The sequence below is a fragment of the Lissotriton vulgaris genome, chromosome 7 (genome assembly GCF_964263255.1).
Source record: "Lissotriton vulgaris chromosome 7, aLisVul1.2, whole genome shotgun sequence".
Lineage (NCBI taxonomy): Eukaryota > Metazoa > Chordata > Amphibia > Caudata > Salamandridae > Lissotriton > Lissotriton vulgaris.
In genome coordinates, this window is record NC_141695.1 from 1,689,706,684 (window position 1) to 1,689,732,507 (window position 25,824).

Sequence of the window (25,824 nt, forward strand, 5' to 3'; positions counted from 1 at the left end):
CTTTGTGAATATCCGAGGAGCGGACTTTAATCCAAATGGGAGCACCATGAACTGGAAGTGACTCTTGCCTACTGTAAAGCGAAGGAAACGTCTGTGAGCTGGATGGATCGGGATATGAAAATAGGCATCTTCCAGGTCTAATGTTGCCATGTAGTCGCCCGGGTTCAATAGGCGCAATATGTCCTGGAGTGAAATCATTCGAAACGATAGTTTCGTGAGATAGGTGTTGAGCTCCCTCAAGTCCAGGATAGGACGCCACTTCTGTTTTGTCTTTCGGATCAGAAAAAATCTGGAATAGAAACCTTCTCCCCTTTGTGATAGGGGAACACGCTGGATCGCCCCTTTTTGAAGCATTAGTTGAGCTTCCTCTTGAAGAAGGTTCAGATGGTCGGAAGTAGTGGCGTGGGGAGCTCTTGTAGGTGGAAAGTCCTGGAATTCTAGAGTATGCCCATTCCGGATGATATTTAATACCCACTGATCCGATGTAATCTCTTCCCAGCTGCTCAGATGTTGTGATATCCTGCCGCCCACTGGAGATCCCAGAAGCGGAGGAACAGTTGGCAGAGTCGGGAGGCCGCTATTGACGCTTGCCAGCGTCCTTGCCCTGACGCCCCTGTCGTCCACGAGCGTTCTGGCGAGAGAAAGACTGGGATTGCGACTGCCGCTGATAGTATTGATTGCCGTACTGTGGCCTGTAAGACTGCGACTGCTGTGAATATCGCTGTTGCTGATAACCTCCTCTAGGTGAAGAGAAACCTCTTCCTCGTGCTCCACGGAAGGGTGTTTTCCTATATTGCAGGTTCCCCAGAGCCCTTGCTGTCTCCGTGTCCTTCTTTATACCCTGTAGGGTCTCGTCGACATGTTTCCCAAACAACATGTCCCCATCGAAGGGCAAATCCAAAATCCTATTCTGGACCTCTGGCCGGAAGTATGTAGCTCTCAGCCATCCTTGTCGCCGAAGAACCGCTGCACTGCCTAGGGCACGGAAAGAGGTGGTGGCGATGTCCATCGCGCAATCAATCATCTCTGAAGAGGAACGTTGTCCCTCTTCCAGAAGTTTCTGTGCTTCCGCCTTCTGGTCATCCGCTAGCAGATTCACATAGTGTGCCACATCACTCCACATCTGGCGGTCGTACCTTGCTAGGATCGCCAAGGCATTCGCCGCTCTGACCAGCAAGCTAGCCATTGACGAAAAACGCTTCCCAGCGTTGTCCAACCTTCTACCCTCCTTATCCGGCGGAGTCGTGAGGGTGGCCGAAGGATTTCGCGATTTCTTCTGTGCCGCCTGCGATATGACCGAGTCAGGTCTAGGTTGTCCAATCAAACAGGCGGGACTGTCATCCGGAGCTTTGTACTTCTTCTCCAAGCGCGGAAGAGTTGGAATGACCGTCGCTGGGGTCTGCATCACTTTCTTCCCTTCCTCCCATATGTGCTCCACAATGGGAATCGAGCGCACGGCCTTACGGTATGCCTCCTTGAAATCGTATAAAAAACAATCCGTAGATGTTGTAGGCATCGCTAACTTAAAACGCGCTGTGGCTCTTTCCATCAGGCTGAAGAAACCTCCTACATCAGCCGGAGGCGAGTCAACCGGGTCTGGCACTGGTGAAGCCGGATCCGGAGCTATATACTGGTTCCATTCACTGTCCTGGTCATGATCTTGGTTTTGCCCCGTTTCATCCTCATCCGAGGTATCCACTTGGACTTGCTGAGGATATGCCCTCTCATGTTCTTCCTGTGCAGGCCGTACTGACTCTGCTGCCACCGCCTGCGGTTGAACCTGTGCTTGACCTTCCACAGGTTGCGACCCTTTCTTGCTCCTATACTCCTCCAGCATCGCCCTTAAGTCTGTTAAAAGACTCATAGGCATCGTCACCATACCCTGCTGTGGTTGGGTATCTTGGTATGCAACCTGTCTTTCTGGCCGCTGTGCCTTCTGATAGTAATATTCCTCATCCAAATCCGAATCATGGTATTTCAGATTCAATTGAGATGGACTGTAAGCATCCCCATACATCTCATTTTCCTCTTCTGAGTAGTCATCCTCATCCAACAAAAGGGGTGGAGGTAATGATGGTACTTTCCTAGGAGAAGTCATATCTGGGGTTATCCTCCTCCTTCTGCTGTTTTCTGGCGCTCCTGTCGTCAACGGCGTTGAAAACAAATCCACCGTTTCCTTGTTCTGAATCGTCGTCGACGGGTCCGTCGACGAGAGTCCCTTCACCGTCGACGGCATCGTCGACGGAACCCTCATCGTCGCCGGGTCCACCGTCGACGGCCTCGTCGACGGCACCGTCGACGGGTTCATCGTCGACAAGTTCATCGTCGACGGGCTCGTCGACGGAGCTGTCGTCGTCGACGGGCTCGTCGTCCTCGTCGACGGGATCGTCGTCATCGAGATTGCCACCGTCGACGGAATAGTCATCGTCGACGGGATGGTCTTAGTCGACGTGGTGGTAACCGTCGACGTGGTCATCGTCGACGACGCCGTCGTCGATCCGGTCTTCGTCGACGGAATCGACATCGAGGTCCTCGTCGACGCTCTCGTCGTCGTCCTCGTCGTCGCTGGGTGGCTCGTCGACGACTGAGGAGACAAAATCACCTCAGATGTTTTAGAGTCCGTTTTGACCCCTGTAGAGGCCTCTACAGTCGGTTTCTTGACGGACTTGGCTACTTTAACCTGGTGGGAAGGCCCAGCCGAGCTCTCATCCAGTTTAGCCTTTTGCACCTGCATTGCCTGCCTTTCCCTCTCCTTTACACTCACGTGAGGAGATTCGATAGGCCCTGGCTTGCCAGACCTATCAGAGGTCACACGCACAGCCTTTAAGGGGGGTTCAGTTGAAGTGTCCACAGACGATCCGCCCCTCTTCAATGAAGTTTTCGAAGATGTTGATCTGGCATCTTCCTCATCACCAGAAATTACTTCATCCCTCCTTTCCAACTTCCTGAGCCACAGAAGCAGCCGTCCTTCACGATCACGGAGGGTTTTAACAGACATTCTCCTGCATATACTACACTTATCAACCTTATGGTCCGGGTATAGACAGTAAATACAGTCTTGATGTTGATCCTCTGTATAAAGTCGTTTTTTGCCACAAGTGGCACAAGACCTGAAAAGGCTCTTCTTTTCCTTATCAGCCATGACAAAGCTGAAAGAAATCCTCAAAGAAAAACTGTTTAAACAGTACCTCAAGTTGAAGTTAGAGCAGAGCTCTAAGGAGACTCCCTGTCACCAACGAAGCGGTAGAAAATCTGAGGCTCTGAGCTTTCTCAGGAAGGTTCTACAGGGTGAGGCTGATCTGATTGGTTGCTGAGGGGACTTTGGGTCCTTTTACATAATGACAGCAATAGGCTGCAAAAGATAATGAGGCCTAGGCCTAATTTTTTACCTTTTTTACACCTATTATGGTGTATTTATCTATATATATATATATATTTATTATTACCGAGGCTCCCATTCCGACGACGGGGAATGATACAAGCAATGGGAATCTATGAAAGTTCCAATACTGGAGTAATCATGTATCCCTAGACTCAAAGGTCCCCAGGAGATGCCATGGAAGTACTACAAAGTACCACATTTCACCAGGGTTTGCTTAGACAAAACGCAGATATACCATTCCAGAATCAACCATGGAGCAGATTTTTAGCTGCTTAAAGAAACTAATCTGATATACTGGTTTCTCACAGCATTTTCGAGGGATTGGAATATTCAAGTATGCATCCTGCAGGTCTATGACACACAGCCCGTCTTCCCAGTGAAATTGCAGTAAGATTCAATGCACTACCTACAGTCCAAAATTATTTCATTTACTGGTTTTTTTTGGGTACAGGATGGGCAAAATTTCTTTTTTCCTCCTTCATCGTCCAATGAAAGAAGTGAAGTATTTTTTCACGGGGAATGCCCTCCTCGATTAACCTTGTGCATCACACTGCTACAGCAACTAAATACGCACTTTCACCAATGAGGAATGGCATTAGAGAGGGGTCCAGAAAATGAAACCATAAAGTGGCAAGAATATGCGGTCCTCCGAATCCATCAGTCTGTCTCGTTTAGAGCCGAGAGAACTGCTTTTTTTCAGCTGATGTAGACCCCAGTGGCTCAGTCACTAAAGCTACCTCCGATGACCTGTTGGAAAAGGGGCAGTCTGAGGAAAGGAATTACACTGTGTGTTATGTGGAAGGAGGGTGTGATACCCTTTTTTCTGTCAATAACTGCTAGTTAAAAACCAGCGGCGAGTGAATGTTTGGTTAATGGTGGTCAAAAACCACCATGACGCCAGCCCCCTATCAAGGTACTAAGATCACTGCTGAGCCATTACCGAGCTTTAAATCTGGTGGAAGATTGATTGTCTGGGTGGTGAACGTAATGTCCTCCGCCACCCTTATGGGCTATTCTCCATCCGCCAAACTTTCAGTCTGCTCCAAAGTTAAGAGGCGATAACCAATTCTCCCCATTTTTCATATACAAAATTTCTGGTCGAGTTGCACCGGTTAGCAGTCAAATGACAAAATATTTTTAAGTCACTTTTCCTACTCTAGCACAGTTCATAGCACAACCTGAGCCACCGCGGTTTTCAGTAACATCTTCTGTAGGATATTCCACAGTCTACTGTCAGATCTGCTTCAGAAGAGCTCAGAGAGCACAGGTGGGGTGGTTTCAAGACTTTACCCCCTTTTCTTTGGAACAACTTTCCTCTGTCACTAATATATCCTTCCTCTTTCAGAGTCGCACCGCACCCTTAAAATGCATCTTTTTCAGATCAACCCATGTGGGAACTGGGCTGTGCCCCTTCCCTAAAGGTAACAAACAAATTTGGTGTAGGAGCGCTTTTTAAGTATAATAGCATAACAGTTCTTTAGTTTTATTCCAGACAGCCCAATGTGGGCCCATAAAGATGGGACCACTGGACATGTAAATGAATAGATCAACCCAATTTAGATTAGTTTTAGGGTTCAATAATTTCATCCATAAAATTAATAAAGATTACCCTCAAACCTCCTTGCAGATCCACATACCCTGCACTCACCCATGGGAAGGATATGCATCGCTTCCGAATAATACAGGGACAGGAGGTTATTTAACCTCTGCAAAGTGTAGCCCGACACTGGCCTTGCCTGCTGGCAGGAAGCTAGCAACCATTCAATTATTCATGGGGGATACAGGGTACATTAATTATCTGTGATTTGCTCATCAAGAACCTCAATAAGGGTTGCATTCCATTACTATGTTAATTACAAATCTTACAATAGAGACATATTTTTCCTTTAATACCAGGTTACCATCGCCATCCCAAAGATATGCCATAGCACTCCACTTGGTGGGGAACGGATGCAGACTTCACCATTTTCTCAATCTCCATTTAGCGATCAGTAAAAACGCGTTAGTCATGTTCTAGTTATTTTCAGTATCTTCACGTTTAACCCCATGCATTCACCCCAATGTGATGCTTTCTAGTGACCCTGGAAATTGGACACTTGTAATCTTTTCTACTTCGCTCAGGGCCCTTTACCAAAACTCATAAAAGTTTGAACATCCCCACATAGCATAGAAGATGGTTCCTCTATGGTCAAAACTTGCCAGGTTTCGCTATAAATTCTGCAGAGTCCAGCCGTAATGCGATGTCACCTAAACACAATCTTGCTCTTGCTCTATGCCACACGCTTGTGATCCCTCTGCATATTAACCAGGATCTTCTCCATACTCACCTGCTGGCACTTCTTCAGTACATCAGGTGTCCTGTGCTCTGCCAGACTTTTATTATAAAACTGAACAGCTTCCTTGTATTTCTCTTCCTTCAAATAAGAGTTTCCAATCCTTGCGTATGCCCTAAAAAAGAAGCAGGATATTGATGTTAATACACCAACTCTTCAAAGTTAACAAAGGGTCTAACAAAGACAGAGAACTAAATAGTTCACCCACTGTGCAAGGAAACTTAAGCGGAGTTTGAAATCACAGAAGCACAAAATTAAAGGCACTAAAGTGGTGTCCATCCACATTCACTGAAAATATAGGATTTTGATTTAAAGGACATGGATTTAAAACCATCTGACCGAGATATTAAAAAAAGAAGACTTAAGCTTTTTCAACTCTTAGGACTAGGCAACCCCTTTTCAAGTTTTTGGACTGATGCTGCTGGTTACTAATTATTTAATGCACTGTGCCCGGCCGTCCAAGCCCCAGTTCATGAGCTCTAACCATCAAAATATGTGTACAACTGGCTTAGTTAACTTGCCTGTAAGTCCACAGGATATGGTACAAGAGGTGCCCAGGACTGCAGCACTTAATTGTGCCAACACTTTAGTGACAAAGGTGGAAATGTGACTATGCCTGCCACTACAGACTAGTTGGACAAAGTTTAAACTGCCAACTCGAAACCTTCCTTTTTAATATTATTAAGCTACCCCTAGGGAAGGCATTGGTAGCCCACCAGGTAGTGTGCTTAGTGTTAAAAAGCAGGTCATGTTCCTTTGGATTTTTCCCTGGACACTGAAAACACAAAACTGAAGTGTCTTATTGGCTAAGAAAACAAGTTACTTACCTGTAACTTCAGTTATCCAGTATTGGTATCTTTCATAGATTCACATGCCTGAATCATTCCCAGTCACCGAGGCAGGAGTCCCACGGTAAATAAAAAAAGCAGTGCCAAAAGCACTTTGCAGTAGTAGGCCCTAGAGAAGGCCTGAGGCCCAGATTATAGCAGCCCACCTACCTCACTATGCTAAAAAGACCAAAGTCTTTGCTCCAACCAATCAGCCCACAGCACCTCTAGAACCTTCCCTGCAGAGCCAGCTCTCCTCAGATTTTCGGTGCACAAGTGGGAACAAGTATCCCGAACTCAGAGAACTGACTCTCCGGGGAGGACGGTGGGTGCAGGTGAATCTATGAAGGATACCAATACTGGATAACTGAAGTTACAGGTAAGTAACTTATTTTCTTATCCAGTATTGGGGTATCTTTCATAGATTCACATGCCTGAATCAGAATGGCAAGCAGTAAGCCAGGCAAAGTCGGTTGCGGATGGTGGGAGACTTATTGTAGTGCACCCCCATGAATGTATAGTTAACAACCAACAATCGCCTAGAGATTGATCTATTAATAAATCATGTTCAGATTCAACATAAAAATCGTGCAATTTCCTTTAGGATAGGAACTTTAAGCACCATTGAAACACACAATATGTTAACATATGTCTGCATATTTTAAGCAATATACTGAATTGTGTGTACATTATATGAAATAAACCAACATTGATACCTGAATATAATCTTTATGGAAACAGGTGACGTAAAACAGCTTGGCCCACTGCCGCATCACCCTGATTTGCTGATTGCAGGCAGTAGTGTCTTGTAAACGTGTGGACATTCTTCCATGTCACAGCACGGCAAATGTTCTCAAGCGCCACTCCTGCAAACAAAGCTGCAGACGCTGCCACAGCTCTTGTGGAATGAGATCGAACAGACATTGTCAATGGTCGATTAGCCTTGATGTGACAGAACTGAATAACGGATGCTATCCATCTTGAAATTGTGGCTTTAGTGACCGCTTTTCCCAGTGTAGTCTGGCCATAAGCTACAAACAGTTGATCTGACTTTCTTAAAGTTTTGGTTCTCTGGAGATAGAATTTTAAGCATCGTTTGATGTCTAAAGAATGCAATGTTCTTTCAGCCGGGGTTGAAGGATTTGGAAAGAACTTTCAGCTTGACTGGCTCATTTAGATGAAACTGGGAAGGCACCTTTGGTATGAATGTTGGATTTGTCCGCAAAGTGACAGTCCTGGGAGAAATGCAAAAAGGGCTCCTTTATAGTGAAGGCTTGAATTTCTCCCACTCTTCTGGCGGAAGTTAGCGCTAATAACAAAGCAACCTTCCATGTCAAGAACTTTAAGTCAGCTTTTTGGATGGGCTCGAACGGGTGCTTCATCAGCTGTGAGAGAACAGTGTTGAGCTCCCATTCCGGAGGTGAGGGCTTTACTGGAGGATAAGCCCGGAAAAGACCCCTCATAAATTGCTTGACTAGCGATGAAGAGCAGAGCGATTGAGTGTTAGCCATCTTTCTGTATCTGGACAAGGCCGCTAAGTGGATCTTTATTGAAGAAAAAGAAAGACCAGATTGTGCCAAATGCAATAAATAGGGCAGTATTTTCTCTGCTGGCGCCTCTACAGGGTGTAAAGCGCTAGAGATGCACCAAGCGCAGAAGCGCTTCCATTTGAGACGATATGTTTTTAATGTACTCTGGGCTCTTGGTTTCTTTAGAATGTCTCAGCAGTCCTAAGGAATTTGGAGATGTTCGAATTCTAGGACGTTAGGAGCCATGCGTGCAATTTCAGCGATTGAGGGTCTGGGTGAAGTACCTGACCCTCGTTGCGGGACAGTAGTGTTGGGGTTACCAACAATCTGATCTGTGGCTGCTGTGAAAGTAGTATGAGCTCCTGAAACCAATACTGGCGAGGCCACTTGGGAGCAAATAGGAGAAGACGGCAACTCTCCAACTTTATCTTGCATACCACTCGTGGAATCAAAGGGATCGGAGGAAAAGCGTATGCATAGGTCCCTAACCATCGCATGGACAGGGCATTCCCCTTGATCCCTGTTGAGGGTATCTGCTGGCATAGTACCAGCATTTCTTGTTCTGTTGGGTTGCAAATAAATCTAACTTTGGCTTGCTCCATCTCTGAAACACCTTGTTCAACTGGTTGTTGTGCAGTTCCCACTCGTGGCAATCTGACAAGGATCTGCTCAGTTTGTCTGCTAAGGTGTTGTAGAGGCCTCTGACGAGTTCCGCCTTGAGAGTTATGTTGTGAATTGTTAACCATTGCCATAACTCTTGGGCTTCCCTGGATAATGTTGCTGATCTCGTTCCTCCCTGCTTGTTTATATAAAACATGCTTGTAGTGTTGTCCGTTCTGACCAGGACTGAGGATCTTGCTATCCTGGTGAGGAACGCTTGAAGAGAAAGATAAATGGCTTTCAACTTTAGACTGTTGATGTGGCATTTTTTGTGCTGTTGAGACCATTTTCCTTGCACCTGTAAGTCCTGGAGATGACCTACCCAGCCCTCCATGGACGCATCTGTCGTCAGAATGAAATCCGGAGGAGTCTGCAAGAATGAGAGCCCCTGTTCCAGATTGCTGAGCTAAGACCACCATTGAAGAGCATGCACCATCCTGTTGGTGACTGATGGTGTCCTCGAAAGAGCCTGTCGCTTGATGCCATTGACGATGTAGCTCTTCCTGTAAAGGCCGCATCTTGAGACGCGCCAATGGAATGAGGTTGATGGCCGAAGAGCACATCCCCAGAAGTGATGCAAATAGGCGAACTGAAAGTGACCTTTTTCTTGACAGTTTTATGGCCAGAGCCTGTAGTCGGAGTTCTCTCTCGAGACAATAATGCCTTGCATTCTACTGTGTCTAGACAAGCTCCTAGGAACAGCAGGTGTTGTTTCGGAACCAATTGAGATTTGCTCTTGTTGATTGTGAGGCCTAGCGATTGAAAGAGATCGCGGCATATTGTAATGTTGGATTTTACTTTGTCCTTTGACGGACCCTTGACTAACCAGTCGTCTAAATACGGGAAGACCTGTACTTCTGCTGCCCGAAGAGCTGCTGCCACAGGAGCCAGGCACTTCGTAAAAATCCTTGGGGCCGACTTGAGGCCAAATGGGAGAACTTTCGATGTTTTGGGTGGATTGGGATGTGGAAGCATGCATCTTCCATGTCCAAGGAAGCCATGTAATCTCCCTCGTGGAGGCAGTTGAGAATGTCCGAGAGGGTGACCATTCGGAATCCCTGCTTTTTGAGATATCTGTTCAGACTGCGTAGGTCTAGGATCGGTCGCCATTCCCCCCGATTTCTTTTTTTAGGAGGAAAAAACGGGAATAGAAACCTGTCCCTCTCTGATGGTTTGGAACCTTCTCTACTGTGTTCTTGAGAAGCATTGCTTGAACTTCCTTGATCAATAAGTGAAGATGAGGGGGAGGGGGACCCCTGGGCAGAGTTGTCAGAGGTTTGGTGATTAACTCTAGGGTGTGACCATGCTGAACCAAGTCGAACACCCACTGATCCGTTGTTATGTGATGCCATTGTTGTTGGAAGGCAGATATCTTCGCGCCCACGGGAAGGTAGGGGACTGAAGGTGGCGCCCTATTGACCTCACTGCTTCTTGTGATTGTCTCGTCCTTGATTGTTTGTGCGCCTTCTTCCTCCTTGGCGAGAGAAACCAGCCAATCCAGACTGGCGATACGAGGACTGATAGTTCTGGCGGTATTGCTTCTGATATTGCCTGTCTTGCTGATAATAATTTCCTCTGGACTAATAACCGCGTCCTTTTGCTCCTCTGAACGATCCTCTTTTATACTGCAATGACCCCAGTGATTTTGCAGTATCTGTATCCGTTTTAATCGCTTGGAGAGCCTCGTCGACATGTTTTCCAAAGAGGGACTCTCCGTCATATGCCAGGTCCAGTATTTTCAATTGAACTTCTGAACGAAAGGTAGTGGCTTCCAACCACCCTTGACGCCTTAAGACAGCCGCTCCTTCTAACTGTCTGAAATTTGTGTTCGCAATATCTAATGCGCAGTCGATGGATTCCTCCGCTGCGCGCTCTCCTTCCATGAAAATTTTTCAGGCTTCCTGCCTCTTGTCCTCTGGGATCAGCTCTATGAAACCAGCCATTTCGGACCACATTTGGCGATCATAGCGCCCTATAATCATTAAAGAATTTGCCGCACTGATGTATGCTGCAGCCATGGTGGAAAACTTTTTTCCAATAAGGTCCAAGCGTCGCCCCTCTCAGGTGGTGTAGAAATAGGGGTAGCTGGGTTCTTCGACCTTTGTTGTGCAGCCTGAGAGATTACTGAATCCGGGCGTGGATGACCAATAAGGCACGCCGGACTAGTGAGCAGAGCACGGTACTTCTTTTCAATTCTTGGCAACACAGCAGGCACAGATGCGGGGTTTTTCATTGTCTTTAGGCCCTCTTTCCAAATGTAGTCGATGATAGGAATGGCTCTAGACACCTTCCTTGTTTCCTCTTTAAAATCACGGAGAAAACACTCTGTTTGTTCCACTGTCACCCGGAGTTTAAATCTGTTTGATGCTCTCTGCATTAGGTTGTGAAACCCACCTACATCGTCAGGCGGTGAATCTGAAGGCTGAGGAATCGGAGGGGATGGCATGGGGATAACGTATTCATCCCATGGGTCTGATGAAGGTACGTTAGGCAACTCTCCGTCTTCTACTTCCTCCTTTGATGTCATGTCCAGGGTTTGCGGAGGCAATTCAGGTGGAGGGGGTTCCACGACTGGAGTAAGCGGTGGATTTTGAGGTGGAGGAACAGAAGTACTAGGTTGAGGCATTTGTGGCGGGAAGCGTGGTTTATAATCCGCCAGCATAGCCTGTAAGTCCTGTATCAAAGTAGGCTGTAATTGAGTGCCTTCTGAGACCCTAGGCCATCTCTGATGTTCCAAAGCATGAGGCACTATGATATCCTCCTGGTAGTAATGCTCAGTGTAAGTGTCGTCTTCATCATCATCCTGACACTTGATGAGATCAGATGGGTGACGTGCCACACCAAAAGCACCTTCATTATCATCGTCCTCAAAATCATCCTCTTCATCATCGGAGCAAAATTCTAGTAGATGAGAGGGCATAAGTGGCGATATACAAGAACCTTGTTGCCTCTTGTAAGATATGAGTTGAAAGTTCTTTGTTGAGACTGGCGTACAAAAAAGCCTGATTCCCAGCAACAGGCTTCAGCAAAGCTGAATCCAGCAGTTAAGATGGCACTGGTGACTAAGGTGCATCCGCCAGCTGAAAAGATGCAGTCGTCGACGGGTTTATCGTCGACGACGACGAAGGAATAGTCATCAATGGTCTTACCGTCGACGGGACAGTCGTTGATGGGCTCGACGTCGACCGGACCGTCATCGATGGATTCGACGTCGAGCCCGTCGACGATGGAGTAACTGAAGGCAGGCTCGTGACTGGGCAGCCGTCGACAGATTCGTTGTCGATTCTTTCTTAGTCAACGAGACCGTCGTCCACGGTGGCGTCGATGACTTCGTCGACGGGCTCTTTTTAGATGACGAAGGCTTCGTTGACGATGATGTCTTAGTCGACGAGTCGTCTACGAGAGTTCTTTTTGCCACAATACAAATCTTTGTAGACACAATAGGTGTAGTAATAGATGTAGTGGATATCATAGCCATAGAAGAGGAGGTTGAAGTAGAAACAGTAGTCACTGGTGAGGAGACAGTAGAACTCCTACTCACAGTTTTCTTTGAAGGATCGTTGGTGGCTGAGGCTCCAGAGACAGAATGTTGAGATCTCTGTGAAGAGCCTGAAGTGGAGTGGGAGGTTTTAGCATGCTTTCTCCCCTCACTTGTCTTATCCTCTTGAGACCTCGCCCTCTTGTTAGAGGTAGAAGCTCTATCATCATCCTCCGTGGAAGAGGATTTAAGCCACAAAAGGACTCTGGCCTCCCTATCCCTTAAGGTCTTAGAAGGGAAGGTACGGCAGATCTTACAATTTTTGCCTCATGTTTGGGATAAAGGCAATAAATGCAGTCCTTATGCTGGTCATCCACATGGACCCTCTTCTTCTCGCATGTTCTGCAAGGTCTAAACAAGTCCTTCTTGTCAGACATCTTGAAGCTCTGAAGAAAAAACTGAGTCAAGACTCAGGGAGACTCCCTTCCAAACAACGTGCGGTGAAAATCTGAGGAGAGCTGGCTCTGCAGGGAAGGTTCTAGAGGGTGCTGTGGGCTGATTGGTTGGAGCAAAGACTTTGGTCTTTTTAGCATAGTGAGGTAGGTGGGCTGCTATAATCTGGGCCTCAGACCTTTTCTAGGGCCTACTACTGCAAAGTGCTTTTGGCACTGCTTTTTTATTTACCGTGGGACTCCCGCCTCGGCGACGGGGAATGATTCAGGCATGTGAATCTATGAAAGATACCCCAATACTGGATAACATGGAGTTTTAATAGCCACCACACCAACTTCCAATTTGAACTACCAAAGATATTACTCCTAAGTATCAAATTAATTGTTACATTAAAAAAGATTCATTGCTGCGATCAGATTCAAGGTAATAACTCACTTTTAATAGAAAGGTAACTTTAAAAGAAAATCTAAATTTTTCCCCCCATTCTCTGGTAGCCTTCTTTATCTATCTGCAACCGTTGTCATCTGATACAGGGTGAAGCCTGCCTGTTAGGAAGTGTGACATGCTCCCAGGCACAGGGAGCAAAGAGTTTTTGGTGGGAGATGTCACCACCTCCAGCAAGAGGTCTACTGGGCAGTAGCCACAGATGGCCCAGCTTTCAAGACCATCACACTTCAATAGGCCCACTCCTTTGTGCAGGCAGACTGACTGCCATCTCAACTAGAAGGACAAATACCATTTCAAAACCGTTTTCTAGGAGTGTCTCATTATGCTGGGTACACCCCAGGGGTGTGCCCACACCTCTTCAAAGAAGAAGGTGGTTTGAAGCATTTTGGATTCAGGTAGAAAAGGGCATCCTGGGATGGTTTGGTGGCCAGACCCCTAAGAAGTGAGGTAAAGCAGAAAGGGCCGTCACATGGGAACTATCAGTCCTGGCTGTATGACGGTACAACGCGTACAGTTACAATGCGTCCCTTTACGACGCAGTTTTAACAACGCAAGTCGTTACAACGACTTGCATTGGGGGGGCCCTGATAGTGAATAGTTTAATTTACTATTCCAAAACCAGTCCCCGTGGATAGTAGGGAAGGTGTTGGATAGTAAATTAAACCATCCCCTATCCTAGAGCACCCTCCAGCGAAAGTCGTTGTAATGGCCTTCACGTTAAAGCTGCGTCGTAACGGTACCGCGTTGTAGCAGTTACATTGTAAAGGATTTTTCCTATCAGTCCTCCCCTTCCACAAACAAGACAATGGCATAAAACTGGCATCTTAGACACAGCCTTAAGATTACTATGGGGCTGGAAAGAAGACTGGTTGACATACTGCTCCCTGGACTCAGCAATAAAAGGCTGCACCAAAGACTAGACTTCACCTGCTGCACACAAGGGACCTACAAAGTCGACTGTGCCTGCTGTCACCACTCATGGAAACAAGCCCAAAATGTAGTAGCACTGAAAAAGTCATACCAAGAGCTAGTTGGCTAGCCTCCTGTTAAGCTTCAGGACCATCAAAAGCAAAGGGAATCAGCACCAAGGGCATATCTGCAGAGGTACATCTCACCACTGCTAGATCTGTAAGTGCCTGCTGGGCAACAGAGTCCAGACTTTTCCGCTGTGTCCCCAAGTCCTTAAGACAAGTTGCAGAAGTCTAAGTGGACCCCTGTCCCCAGAAAGAAAGGATTGGCGTACATGTAAGCAACCACGGAGACTGCTGTAACCTGCAGACCAGTTGAACATTGGACCTGCACTGGAATCCGCAGCTGCATTGTGGCAGTCCTGAGGCTGGAGATTACCCCTGACGCTCTTGGATGTCAGGGTGGCCACAGGAACACACCACAGATCATCAGCATCCTGTTTCTTCAGCATCAGAACTGTTTCTTTGCTGGTCTGCGGTAATGAGATGAGTGCACTGAGGACCCTGAGACTGCTGGACCCAACAGGTAACTATCTCCCTGGATGTAAGTGGGGCCATGACAGGCTCCCATCCCATTATGGTCATCAAGTGAAGAGGAGCAGCTTTTCACACTAGCTGGCTAAAAACTTCCAAAATCGCTTTCAGCGATTTATTGCTTTTTCTACAATGATGAACAACTTTGAAAGCTAGTCTCTATGGTTTCCCTCAATAAATGTTCTGTTTTGGTGTCTATTCCAAGATAAAAATACAAGCTATTTTAACCAGTTGGTGTATGATTTGTATTGAAATGCATTTCTTACTGGACTATTTTGGTACTTCCAAATGCTTTACACTTGTTCCTTTGATTAAGCTTGGCTGATTTGTGCCACAGCTACCAAGGTCTGAGCTAAGGGTTTTATTAAAGAAACCTAACTGGGCTTGATAAAGATTGCAACATTACATGGTGGAGTCTCACAACCACACCACATAATAATCCACTTTCCTACAGAAACAGAGAAAGGACTACCACAGCTCTAAATTATTTGTTGTTCTTAACTTATTTTTTTTTAAACTGCAGTGGCTTCTAAATTCCCTTTGAGGACTATAAGTAATCATCTTTCAAACTCTAGATTTGTTTTTGCAATTTAACACATTTACCAAATCTATTTACTCACAAAACCTCTTAACATATTGCTTATATTTTTTTTAATAAGATCAGGTAATATTTCACATATAGGTGAGTAGTAATTTTAAAATAAATTAATATGAATGCGTGAACAGTCTTTAGCATCAACAATGTCTAGCAGGGGGAGGAGCTACGCCGCGAACCAAGATGGCCGCATAAGAAATGCGTTACTTACCTGTAACAGCAGTTATCCAGTATTGGTGTCTTTCATAGATTCACATGCCTGAATCATTCCCCGTCGTCGAGACGGGAGCCTCCGGTAAATAAAAAAGTAATGTCCTATAGACATACATAGAGAAAATAGGCCTAAGGGCCTCCCCTTAGTAGCCTTTCTTTGTCCTTATGTAAAAAGGACCAAACTCTCACAGTCAGCCAATCAGCTCCGACCTCCCTCTAGAACCTTCCTGGGAGGAGCCTCAGTCCCTCAGATTTTCGTACGCACCCAGCTAGGTTGGCGTAATATTGTCCGAGAGGGATGTGAGTCCTTCCAGGGGAGGCGGGAGGGTTGCATGTGAATCTATGAAAGACACCAATACTGGATAACTGCTGTTACAGGTAAGTAACGCATTTCTTATCCAGTATTTGGGTGTCTTTCATAGATTCACATGCCTGAATCAGAATAGCCAGCAGTTAGATATGCACATTTGTGAAGTAATGTCGCTCTGCAGTCATGTTAGACAATGCATATATTATCACATAACATGGAATGATAGCATAAGTAAAATACCACAAGAGCAAAGAATGTGCATACCTGGATGGCGGGATGTAGGAAGGCTCACCTCACTGAAAGAGATGGCGAAGCACCGCCTGGCCCACTGCCGCATCCTTCTGAAGTTCGATATCCAGGCAGTAGTGTCTGGAGAAAGTGTGCGGTGACTTCCAGGTCGCCGCTCTGCATATGTCCAAGATTGGCACCCCAGCGAACAGTGCTGCTGACGTGGACATCGCCCTGGTGGAGCGAGCAGTAACATGATCAGTCAAAGGCCGTCCGGCCTTGTCGTGGCAGAATGCAATCGCCGAGGAGATCCATCTCGAGATGCTTTGCTTCGTGAGAGGCAGGCCCATTCTTGGACTGCTGTATGCCACGAACAGTTGTGAAGATTTCCTGATAGCCTTAGTTTTATCCAGGTAGAACTTTAGGCATCGTTGGAGATCCAAAGAATGCAGTGCCCTTTCTGCTGCTGTGGAAGGGCTCGCAAAGAAGGACCTAAGGACAATTGGTCCATTGAGATGAAAGTCCGAGGGCACCTTTGGTATGAATTTAGGGTTCGGTCTCAGCACCACTCTGTCCTGTCTGAGCTGCATATATGTTTCCTGAATGGACAAAGCCTGCAGCTCGCTTACTCTCCTGGCCGATGTTAAAGCGAGCAAGAGCGCCGTTTTCCAGGAGATGTATTTAATAGATGCTCGATGAATGGGTTCAAACGGACGTCTCATGAGTTGGTTGAGTACTAGATTCAGTTGCCATGTCGGAGGGACTTTCCGAGGCCTTGGAAAGGATCTGTAGAGCCCCTTCAGGAATTGCTTGACTAGCCTATTTGACCACAGAGAAGGTCCTGTGAAAGTTCTGGTGAACCTAGAGATAGCAGCCAGGTGAACCTTAATGGATGCATGTGCCAGACCTGATTGTGCTAAATGTAGAAGGTATGGCAATATCTGTTCAGGGGTGACAGCGAGTGGTCGCAGGCCCTGGTCTGAACACCAAAGGCAGAACCTTTTCCACTTGAGAGAGTAGGTTTTGTTCGTACTGTCCGCTCTCGCTTTCGCCAGGACATCCCTGCAGTCCTGTGGGATATTTAGGTCACAGAACTCTCTGTGCTCAGGAGCCAGGCCGGTAACCTGAGCGATTGCAGGTTCGGGTGTTGCACCTGCCCGTTGGACATTGTCAGCAGGTTCGGGTGCCGCTTCAGAGGAATCGGTGTCCTGATGGAGAGGCGATGAAGATCCGAGAACCAGTCCTGCCTCGGCCAGAACGGGGCGATTAGGATCAGGGTACAAGGCTCCGCCTTCATCTTCCTGAGAACCCTGGGAATCAGCAGAAATGGTGAAAAAGCGTACGCAAATACGCTCAACCAACCGATGGAAAAAGCATTTCCGAGTGACCTTGGTTGGGGACGCCAGCTTGCGTAGTTTGGGCATTTGGCGTTCTCCTTGGTGGCAAACAGGTCGATTCCTGGGGCCCCCCATTCTGAGAATATGTGATCCAGCGTACTCTTGTCGAGCTCCCATTCGTGGGAGAGGGATTTCTGTCGGCTTAGGGCGTCGGCAATGGTGTTGTCCTCGCCCGGGACATAGTCCGCCCTGAGCGTGATCCCATGGAGTACAAGCCAGTTCCAGATCTTTTGCGACTCGCGTGAGAGTGAGCGAACGCGTTCCTCCCTGTTGGTTGAGTGCATCGTCGTGGTGTTGTCCGTTCTGACAAGCACCTGGGAGTTCTGGATGCGTGGTAAAAAGGCATGTAGTGCTAGATACACAGCCCTTAGTTCCCGAAGATTGACATGGAGTTGCTTCTCCTGAATTGTCCATTTGCCGCTTATTTGGAGATCCTGGAGGACAGTTCCCCAGCCTTCCAGGGGTGCATCCGTGGTGATCACCAGAGGTGCTGCTGGAAGTAGGAATGGCAGTCCTATAGACAAATTCCTGTGATTTCTCCACCCTTCCAGGCTCTTGGATATTTGTGGTGTTATCTTCACAATGTCCTCGAAAGAACCTGTACTCTGTGTCCATTGGTTCGTGAGAGCTTCTTGCAATGGGCGCATCCTGAGTCTGCAGTGAGGGATGATGAGTATACAAGAAGACATCATTCCTAGGAGTGATTTGTAGGTTCGAACTCTTAGGGACTTCCTTGATGCCACAGCCGTGGCCAGAGATATTATCCTGTTTTTCCTGTCCTTTGAAGGAAATGTCCTTGCGCATTCCGTGTTCAAGGTCGCCCCGAGGAAGGTGATGTTTCTTGTTGGGGTCATGCAGGATTTCTCATGATTGAGAGTCAATCCTAGCTGGTGAAAGAGATTGGTGCAGGCGTTGGAGGATTTGGTCGAGCCTGCAGCTGAAGGTGCCGTTACCAGCCAGTCGTCGAGGTAGGGGAAGACTTGGTGACCCATTTGACGCAGGAAAGCTGCCACAGGTGAAAGGCACTTGGTGAAAATCCGCGGTGCCGATTTGAGGCCAAACGGTAGGACTTTGAATTGGTAGTACTGCCCTGCCACCTCGAATCTCAGGAATTTTCTGTGGCCCTTGAGAATCGGGATGTGGTAGTAGGCATCCTGGAGATCCAAAGATGTCATAAAATCTCCTTTTTCCAGTATGCCTAGTATTTCTTGGATCGTCACCATCCTTAACGACTGACTCTTCAGGAAAGAGTTTAGTGCCCTGAGGTCCAGTATGGGCCTCCACTCTTTCTCCTTCTTGCGTATAAGAAAGAAGCGGGAATAGAATCCTTTCCCTCTTTGAGACGAATGAACTTGCTCGATCGCTCCTTTCTTCAACATCGCAGATATTTCCTGGAGCAGCAGGCGTAGATGTTTGTGCGGAAGCCTGCGGGGGGGGGGGGGGGGGGGGGGGGGGGGTTGCTCCAGCCAACTGGCGGAACCTTGTTATTGCGATATCCATCGCGCAATCTATAGTTTCTGACGCCGATTTTCCACCATCTAGCAGAATCCTCTTTGGATGAATCTGGCAATTCCGACAGGTATGTGGCTATGTGTGGCCACAATTGTCTATGATAGCGTCCCAAGAGCGCTAGGGCATTCGCGGCCTTTACCATCATTGCCGACATTGAGGAAAACCTGTTCCCAATGTTGTCCACTCTTTTTCCCCCCTTATCAGGAGGAAGCGACAAAGGGGCCGAAGGATTCCTGGAGTTCTTCTGGGTCGTCTATGTCACTACGCAGTCCGGCCTAGGATATCCTGTTAAACACGCCAGTGCTGTATCTGGCGCCCTATACCCCTTCTGACTATAGGTAATCGATAATCGGTAATGACCTTAATGCTTTCTTGAGAGGTTCTATGAAGTCATACAAGAAGCAGTCCTGCTTGAGAGGCAATTGAGATCTTAAAACGTTGAGTAGCCTTCTCTACCACCTTATAAGAGATTCCAGAATTGTCGGAATTTCCCTCGTCGACGAGCCAGTTGACGAGCTCGCAGTCATAGACGAGCAGTCATAGACGAGGCCGTGGTAGACGACGCCATAGACGATCCATCGTAGACGATCCATCGTAGACGAGCCATCGTAGACGAGGCCATCATAGACGAGGCCATCATAGACGAGGCCATCATAGACGAGGCCATCATAGACGAGGCCATCATAGACGAGGCCATCATAGACGAGGCCATCATAGACGAGGCCATCATAGATGAGGCCACCGTCGACGCCATAGACGAGGCCGTCGTCGACGAGCCGTCGTAGACGAGCCGTCGTAGACGAGGCCATCGTAGACGAGGCCATCATAGACGAGGCCATCATAGATGAGGCCATCGTCGACGAGGCCATCGTCGACGAGGCCATAGTCGACGCCCTAGACTAGGCCGTCGTAGACGAGGCCGTCGTAGACGAGCCATCGTAGACGAGCCGTCGTAGACGAGCCGTCGTAGACGAGCCGTCGTAGATGAGCCGTCGTAGATGAGCCGTCGTAGATGAGCCATCGTAGACGAGCCATCGTAGACGAGCCATCGTAGATGAGCCGTCGTAGACAAGACCATCGTAGACGAGGCCATCGTAGACGAGGTTGGCTTCTTAGTCTTTACCTCAGACGGTATAGAAGACGCCCTTCTGAAGGGTCCCATGACCAGAGGAGGTGATTTTGACGGCTCAGAAGTAGTCTTTTTTACATGAGCTTTCTCCAAAAGCCAGTCCTTTACTCTCCTTTTCCACAGAGTGAGGAGATTTTGAAGGACTGTGCCCAGAAGACCCATGAGTGGTCTTTTTGAGGGCCTTCTCAGGACGTTCCCCTGAGGAATGAGTCTGAGGAGATTCTCTTCTCTTTTGAGGTCTCCTAGACGTTGAGGACAACGCCTCATCTCGGTCACTGGAGAAAATAAAAAACCTCCTTTCTGGTCTTAGTGTCTCAAAAACTTACTTGAGAAAGTGAGACAGACTTTCAGTCCTTGGCCTGCAGTATAGACAGTAAATGCAGTCGGTGTGAGGATCAGAGCAGAGCAATCTCTTCCTTACAAGACCTTCTTTAAAGAATGCATTTGAAGATAATCCATAGTAGAAAAGAATCCTTGACAACAAAGTCATTTAATGAAGTGAAAAAACACAGAATCTGAGCAGAGCTCAGAGGAGACTCCCTTAGCACAACGTGCGGTAGAAAATCCGAGGGACTGAGGCTCCTCCCAGGAAGGTTCTAGAGGGAGGTCGGAGCTGATTGGCTGACTGTGAGAGTTTGGTCCTTTTTACATAAGGACAAAGAAAGGCTACTAAGGGGAGGCCCTTAGGCCTATTTTCTCTATGTATGTCTATAGGACATTACTTTTTTATTTACCGGAGGCTCCCGTCTCGACGACGGGGAATGATTCAGGCATGTGAATCTATGAAAGACACCCAAATACTGGATAAGCTCCCGGCTCCGCCGACCTCCGCCGGCGGCCCGTCTATCCTGTTGTCTATCCTCTACCCACGCCCTGAGCCTGGATGTATGAAGGTTGCCTGATGCCAACGGTGCTTTCCCGGATTTCCTACCTACTTCAGCGACGAAGTTATGTCGTGTTCCATTTTTGGGCCTACTCCCGGGCTGCCGCCGGGACCTCGATTTTTGGAACACCCGAGAGGGTCCTGATCAACATCGGCTGTGGGACCGCGATTGTGGCCGGTCTTCCAGGTTTGAATAATTCTTTCCGCCTTTGAGTCCCTTGTCCTCGTTGATGGATGGTGCCGGAGTAGAGACACTGTGACGTGCTGCGATCCTCCTGCGCCGTGACTGTGGGCCTGACCCTCGTTTCCCGGTCCGGGGGCTGACGGGCTGCACCCACGGCCGGTGTCTGTGCTGAGTGTGCCAGTTCGGTGCGCCCGTGTTGTTGCGATCGCCAAATGTGTACCCGAAGCCCGGCGATGTGAGCTGGAGATCGTGTCCCCCTCCGTCCTCTGGGCCCCAGGATGGAGGGGGTGGATGGCGCACATTCATTGAGATCCGTAATGATGGCGATTGGGGCGCTCCGTTCTCAATTTACCGTCGCATGTGTCTCCCTAGCGGCAAAACTGGATGATGTCTGCCCGCGACCGGCCACGGACGCTGCAGCGCCTGCACAGAAATTTGCGGTCCAGTCGAGCGATTTGACCCGCCATCTTGAGGATCCCGAGCGGCAGCCCGACTTTGCTTCTTTGAGAGTCGGCCTCACTTTTCCCTCATCTGCTACAGTACATTGTCTTCCCTCTACGTCTCCTATCCGATGGTGTATCGTCGCTGGATGTCCTGTTCTTCATTGCAGAGTCTCAGGGTCCCGTCGAAGGGGATCGCCATTTTCCTTTGTTCCGGCCCGTCTGCATAACGGATGCCGCCATTTTGTGACCGGACTTTGCTCCATCTTCAATGCCCTGGTCTGCCATGGACGCTTTGGCTGCCTCTGGTCGGATGTGGCTTGGTCCGGATGTGCTCCGGACCGGATTCGCACTGGTCAGGGCCGACTTTGACTTTGAAGTTTACTTGCTTCTTGCCACTGCTTTGGACCATCTGAGACGCTCCCTTTGTTTGCAACTGGTATGACTTTGGCGATATATCTCCTCGTGAGGCTTGCAGGGTTGACTTCTATTTCCCTGGGGTTGCTCCGTTTACTTTTGCCGAGACTGCACCGAATTCCTCACCGGGCCGGGGTATGATTTAGGGGGGGTTTTCCTGGTGACTGTCATCCCCGTGATATTGTTGGCTGTTTAATTTTGCTTGATGATGATTGTGCTATGGGGGGGTCACCGCCGGCGGGGGGTACTAGGTGTCCGGGGGCTTGTTTGTTTCTCTCCTCCTCCACTTCTTCTTATATTTTCCCTTCTGTGGGGCAGTTCCGGGGCGACAGGCACGCTGTTAGTGGGTTAGGCCGTAGCCATTACAGGGGTGCAGGGTGGCGGGTGTGGGGTTTGTTATTTTAGTTTGTTTTGTTCTATGGTCGCTATCGCTCTTTTCCGTCTTTGGGAGGGTTCTTTCCTCTTTAGTAGGGTTGGCTGTCTCTTGGTCTCGCACCTTTCTTCCTTTTTCCGGCTTTTCGATAAGCCTCTGTTTTTCTGTTCTTGGGGGGTAGGCTCTCTGCGGTGATTTTTAGAAACGTGGATTATTGTAATGTGGTTTATTGTCCAGTATCATCGCCGTGGCTGTTCAGATTGCATAGTTGCTTCATAGTCTATCCCGACTGTAATTGGGGTAAGTCCCAATCGTCTTCTTTGTGCTTCGATCCTTTAAGGTGTGATGTCCTTGTAGTTGCAGCCCCTACTTCTTTTCTAAAATTTAAAAATGAAAACCTCATATCCTGTTTGCGAGCCCCACAACCACATCTGATGTACTTTGATATATCCTGTTTACTGCTTCGCTCCAGTTTCTCCTGTTTCATTGACTGTCTTTGCGGCCGGCCATGATGTGGGCCTGCGCATGTATCTCCTTTTTTGAATAAAGGTTTTAAAAAAAAAAAAAAACAATGTCTAGCAACACAGCTTGTGGCACTAAGAGTTGCACATAGTTCTCAATTTTCATGTTTTTTTTTTTACAACAAAGCACCAAGAGACAACTTAATGAACAGCAATACTTCCAAGTTATTAACCAATTTATGCAAAGTGACTGTTGCCATGAAAGAATAGGATTTATCAACCTTTACACCAGGGGTCTGCAAACCGGTCCTGGAGGGCCGGATCCATGCCAGATTTTTAAAATAACATCTATCTCAATGGGGATATCCAAAGAATATGGCATGGATCCGGCCCTCCAGGACCGGTTTGGAGACCCCTGCTTTACACTCAACGACCTTGGGCTAATCTCCAAATAATCTGGCCCTTGGGTAAAAAAATGTATTTGTATTATCAACAATGTCAGCAACACAGCTTGTGGCACTAATAAGAGTTGCACATAGTTCTCAATTTTCATGTTTTTTTTTTACAACAAAGCACCAAGAGACAACTTAATGAACAGCAATACTTCCAAGTTATTAACCAATTTATGCAAAGTGACTGTTGCCATGAAAGAATAGGATTTATCAACCTTTACACTCAACGACCTTGGGCTAATCTCCAAATAATCTGACTCTTGGGTAAAAAAAATATATTTGTATAGGGATTATACCAGATTTTCTTCTAAACTGCCTCTATCAGATGATAGTAGTTCTTAGACATTTTTTTTCCTTCCCTGGATAAGCAATTCACCGCGATTCATCTGCAATGGTAGATCTTACAAGTAAAAATATCTTGCTCCAATCCCAAATATGTGTATTTGTGCTGACTAGATTTAATGTTAACCTGAAAGGACAGTTACATTTTTTTGCATGTACCCTTTACAGGGTGTGAAAAAATAAATAGAATACATTTTTCAGGAAGAGGAAGCAAAAAATACAAATGTTTAGCTTCCAACGACAGCTTCATACTTCTTGGAGCGGAAGCATGTTGTTCTCAGAAGAACGTTATGTAAATTAAGAGTGCTCTGAAATGGGTTGGGATTGCTTGAAAAACAGTAGGCCATTCACCAGTATTAAGATGTTTGAAGCCATACAGCTTACTGCTAAGGAAACATGTCGGCCGTTTGGGCATACGAACATTTGATGACAAAAGACAGTTCGCTTTTGGCCACAAAGATGAGCCAAGACTGCTACTTCTAACCACCAACAAAGGCGTTGTTGGAAGTGGGCAAGCCAACAAATTAACAGACAGAGCCAAGCCAAGGCCCTGGCTTTGATCTTAAATTCCATGCACGAGCAGAGCGCTGAAAATGTTTCTTATGTAACTCATAGGCCAAGCATCACGTACAATTTGAAAGCCTCTTCAAAATAGTTTATTTCATTTGAATGTGGAAGGTTTTACATAAATATGTCACACTAAATTACTGCACTAAGAAGTACTTCAGTAAAAATGATAATTTTTAAACATGAACTTTTCGGAAAATAAGGTAAGACATTAGTCATGTAAAGCCTGTACTGGCATAGATTATTATAGAGTAACTTTCCTTATGTTTAGGCTTTGTTTTTACCTCTTTGCAACATGCTGATCTACTGGGCATAGCCAATCTCCTTGACAGAAAGGCTTGAAAACTGGGCAATCAAGGGTAACATCTTATCGAATGCCCAGTGCGGATTCAGAAGAGGTATTGGAACGGTGGAACAAAGCCTGAATTTAGACTTACTAATAGGGAAATATACCCTAGTAAAGGAAGGGGGTTACATTTATGCTTTGTAGACCGAACTAGTGCTTTTGACATAAGTTAACCATCAAACACTATGGCAAACACTAAAGGGGCAAGGCGCACCCTTAGAAATTATTAACTACTTTTCCCAGATCTAGAATTTTTCAACTTCTAGGGTACGTTATGGAAACAGAGAAGAATGCACTTCAGCCTTTGGAGTTACACGTGGCATAAGACAGGGTTGCATATTAGCGCCCTTCTTATTCTCTCTTTATATTAATAGTGTACTCTTTCTTACAATCACTACCAGTAGATGCCTAAACGTTGGTACGTGCTCAACGCCTGTCCTCCTATATGCTGACGATGCTGTCCTAATTTCTAGGATAGCAAATGGGCTGCAACATTTAATCGAAAACTTCATGTCATTCATGACCGATAAAAATTTACAGCTAAATTTGAAAAAATGTTTTGCGATGACATGTAGGAAAAATAGACTTAAGATCAGACAACATCATGCTAGTGGGGTCGTTCTTAATAGTCTCTACCTTCTCATATTTAGGAATGCTCTTCAGCAAAACTGGTCGATGGAACACGCACATTGAACTGAAACACGACATTTTTGGAAAGGGGCGACCACTCGGTCCCCCCGAACGTATGGTGGAGTACCCCGATCCCCCCGGGAAGCCATCTTGGGCGGGAGGCGAGTCTCGGCTGGTATGCCCGAAGCGGCGTAGCCGGGGCGCGCTTTTTCCCGCCCAAGAGTGGGTGGTCCTAGACACTGAAGCCGCCAGCCACGCCCCCGGAGGCGGGCGGAGGCGGGTTTACGCCCGCCCGAAGAAGGATAAAAGGAGCGACAAGCCAAGGTAGCATCCTCTTGTTCCTGTGCTCTGAAGCTGCACCTCCCCGCTGCACGTGAGCTCGAGACGGAACGAAGAGCCAATTTTGAGCGTTGTAATTTTGTCTTTGTTCTTTCAGAGAATCATCGTTGGAGAATGCCGGGCAAGAAGGTCGGAAAGCGGGTCGGTACCGATCAGATGCTCCGCATGCTCGTAAAAGACATGGCCGAGATGAAGAAACAGATGGCGGCAATGAACGGTGTAGGGGGCCCTAAGCGAGTCGTCGGACCAGCATTGCCGGGAGTAGTCCCTAGCGGGAGAGGTAGAAGGGCCAAGAAGGGGGCAACTGGGGGAGAGGCCCCGGTTCCCGAGGCGCCGCCGGCGCTCCCCGATACACCGACTGAGGCGCCGATCCCGGTCCCGAAGGAGGGGCAACC

The 25,824-nt window shown here is 47.4% G+C and overlaps 1 protein-coding gene across 1 annotated transcript in view; it reads right to left on the minus strand.

Annotated features, from left to right (window-relative positions):
* The window catches only part of STIP1 (stress induced phosphoprotein 1), a 213,087-nt gene that overhangs the window by 55,995 nt on the left and 131,268 nt on the right, over positions 1–25,824 (minus strand). Inside the window, exon 8 of the mRNA XM_086932803.1 lies at positions 5,710–5,830. Within this exon, the coding sequence (XP_086788929.1) occupies positions 5,710–5,830 (121 nt within the window). The remainder of the gene's footprint in view (positions 1–5,709; positions 5,831–25,824) is intronic.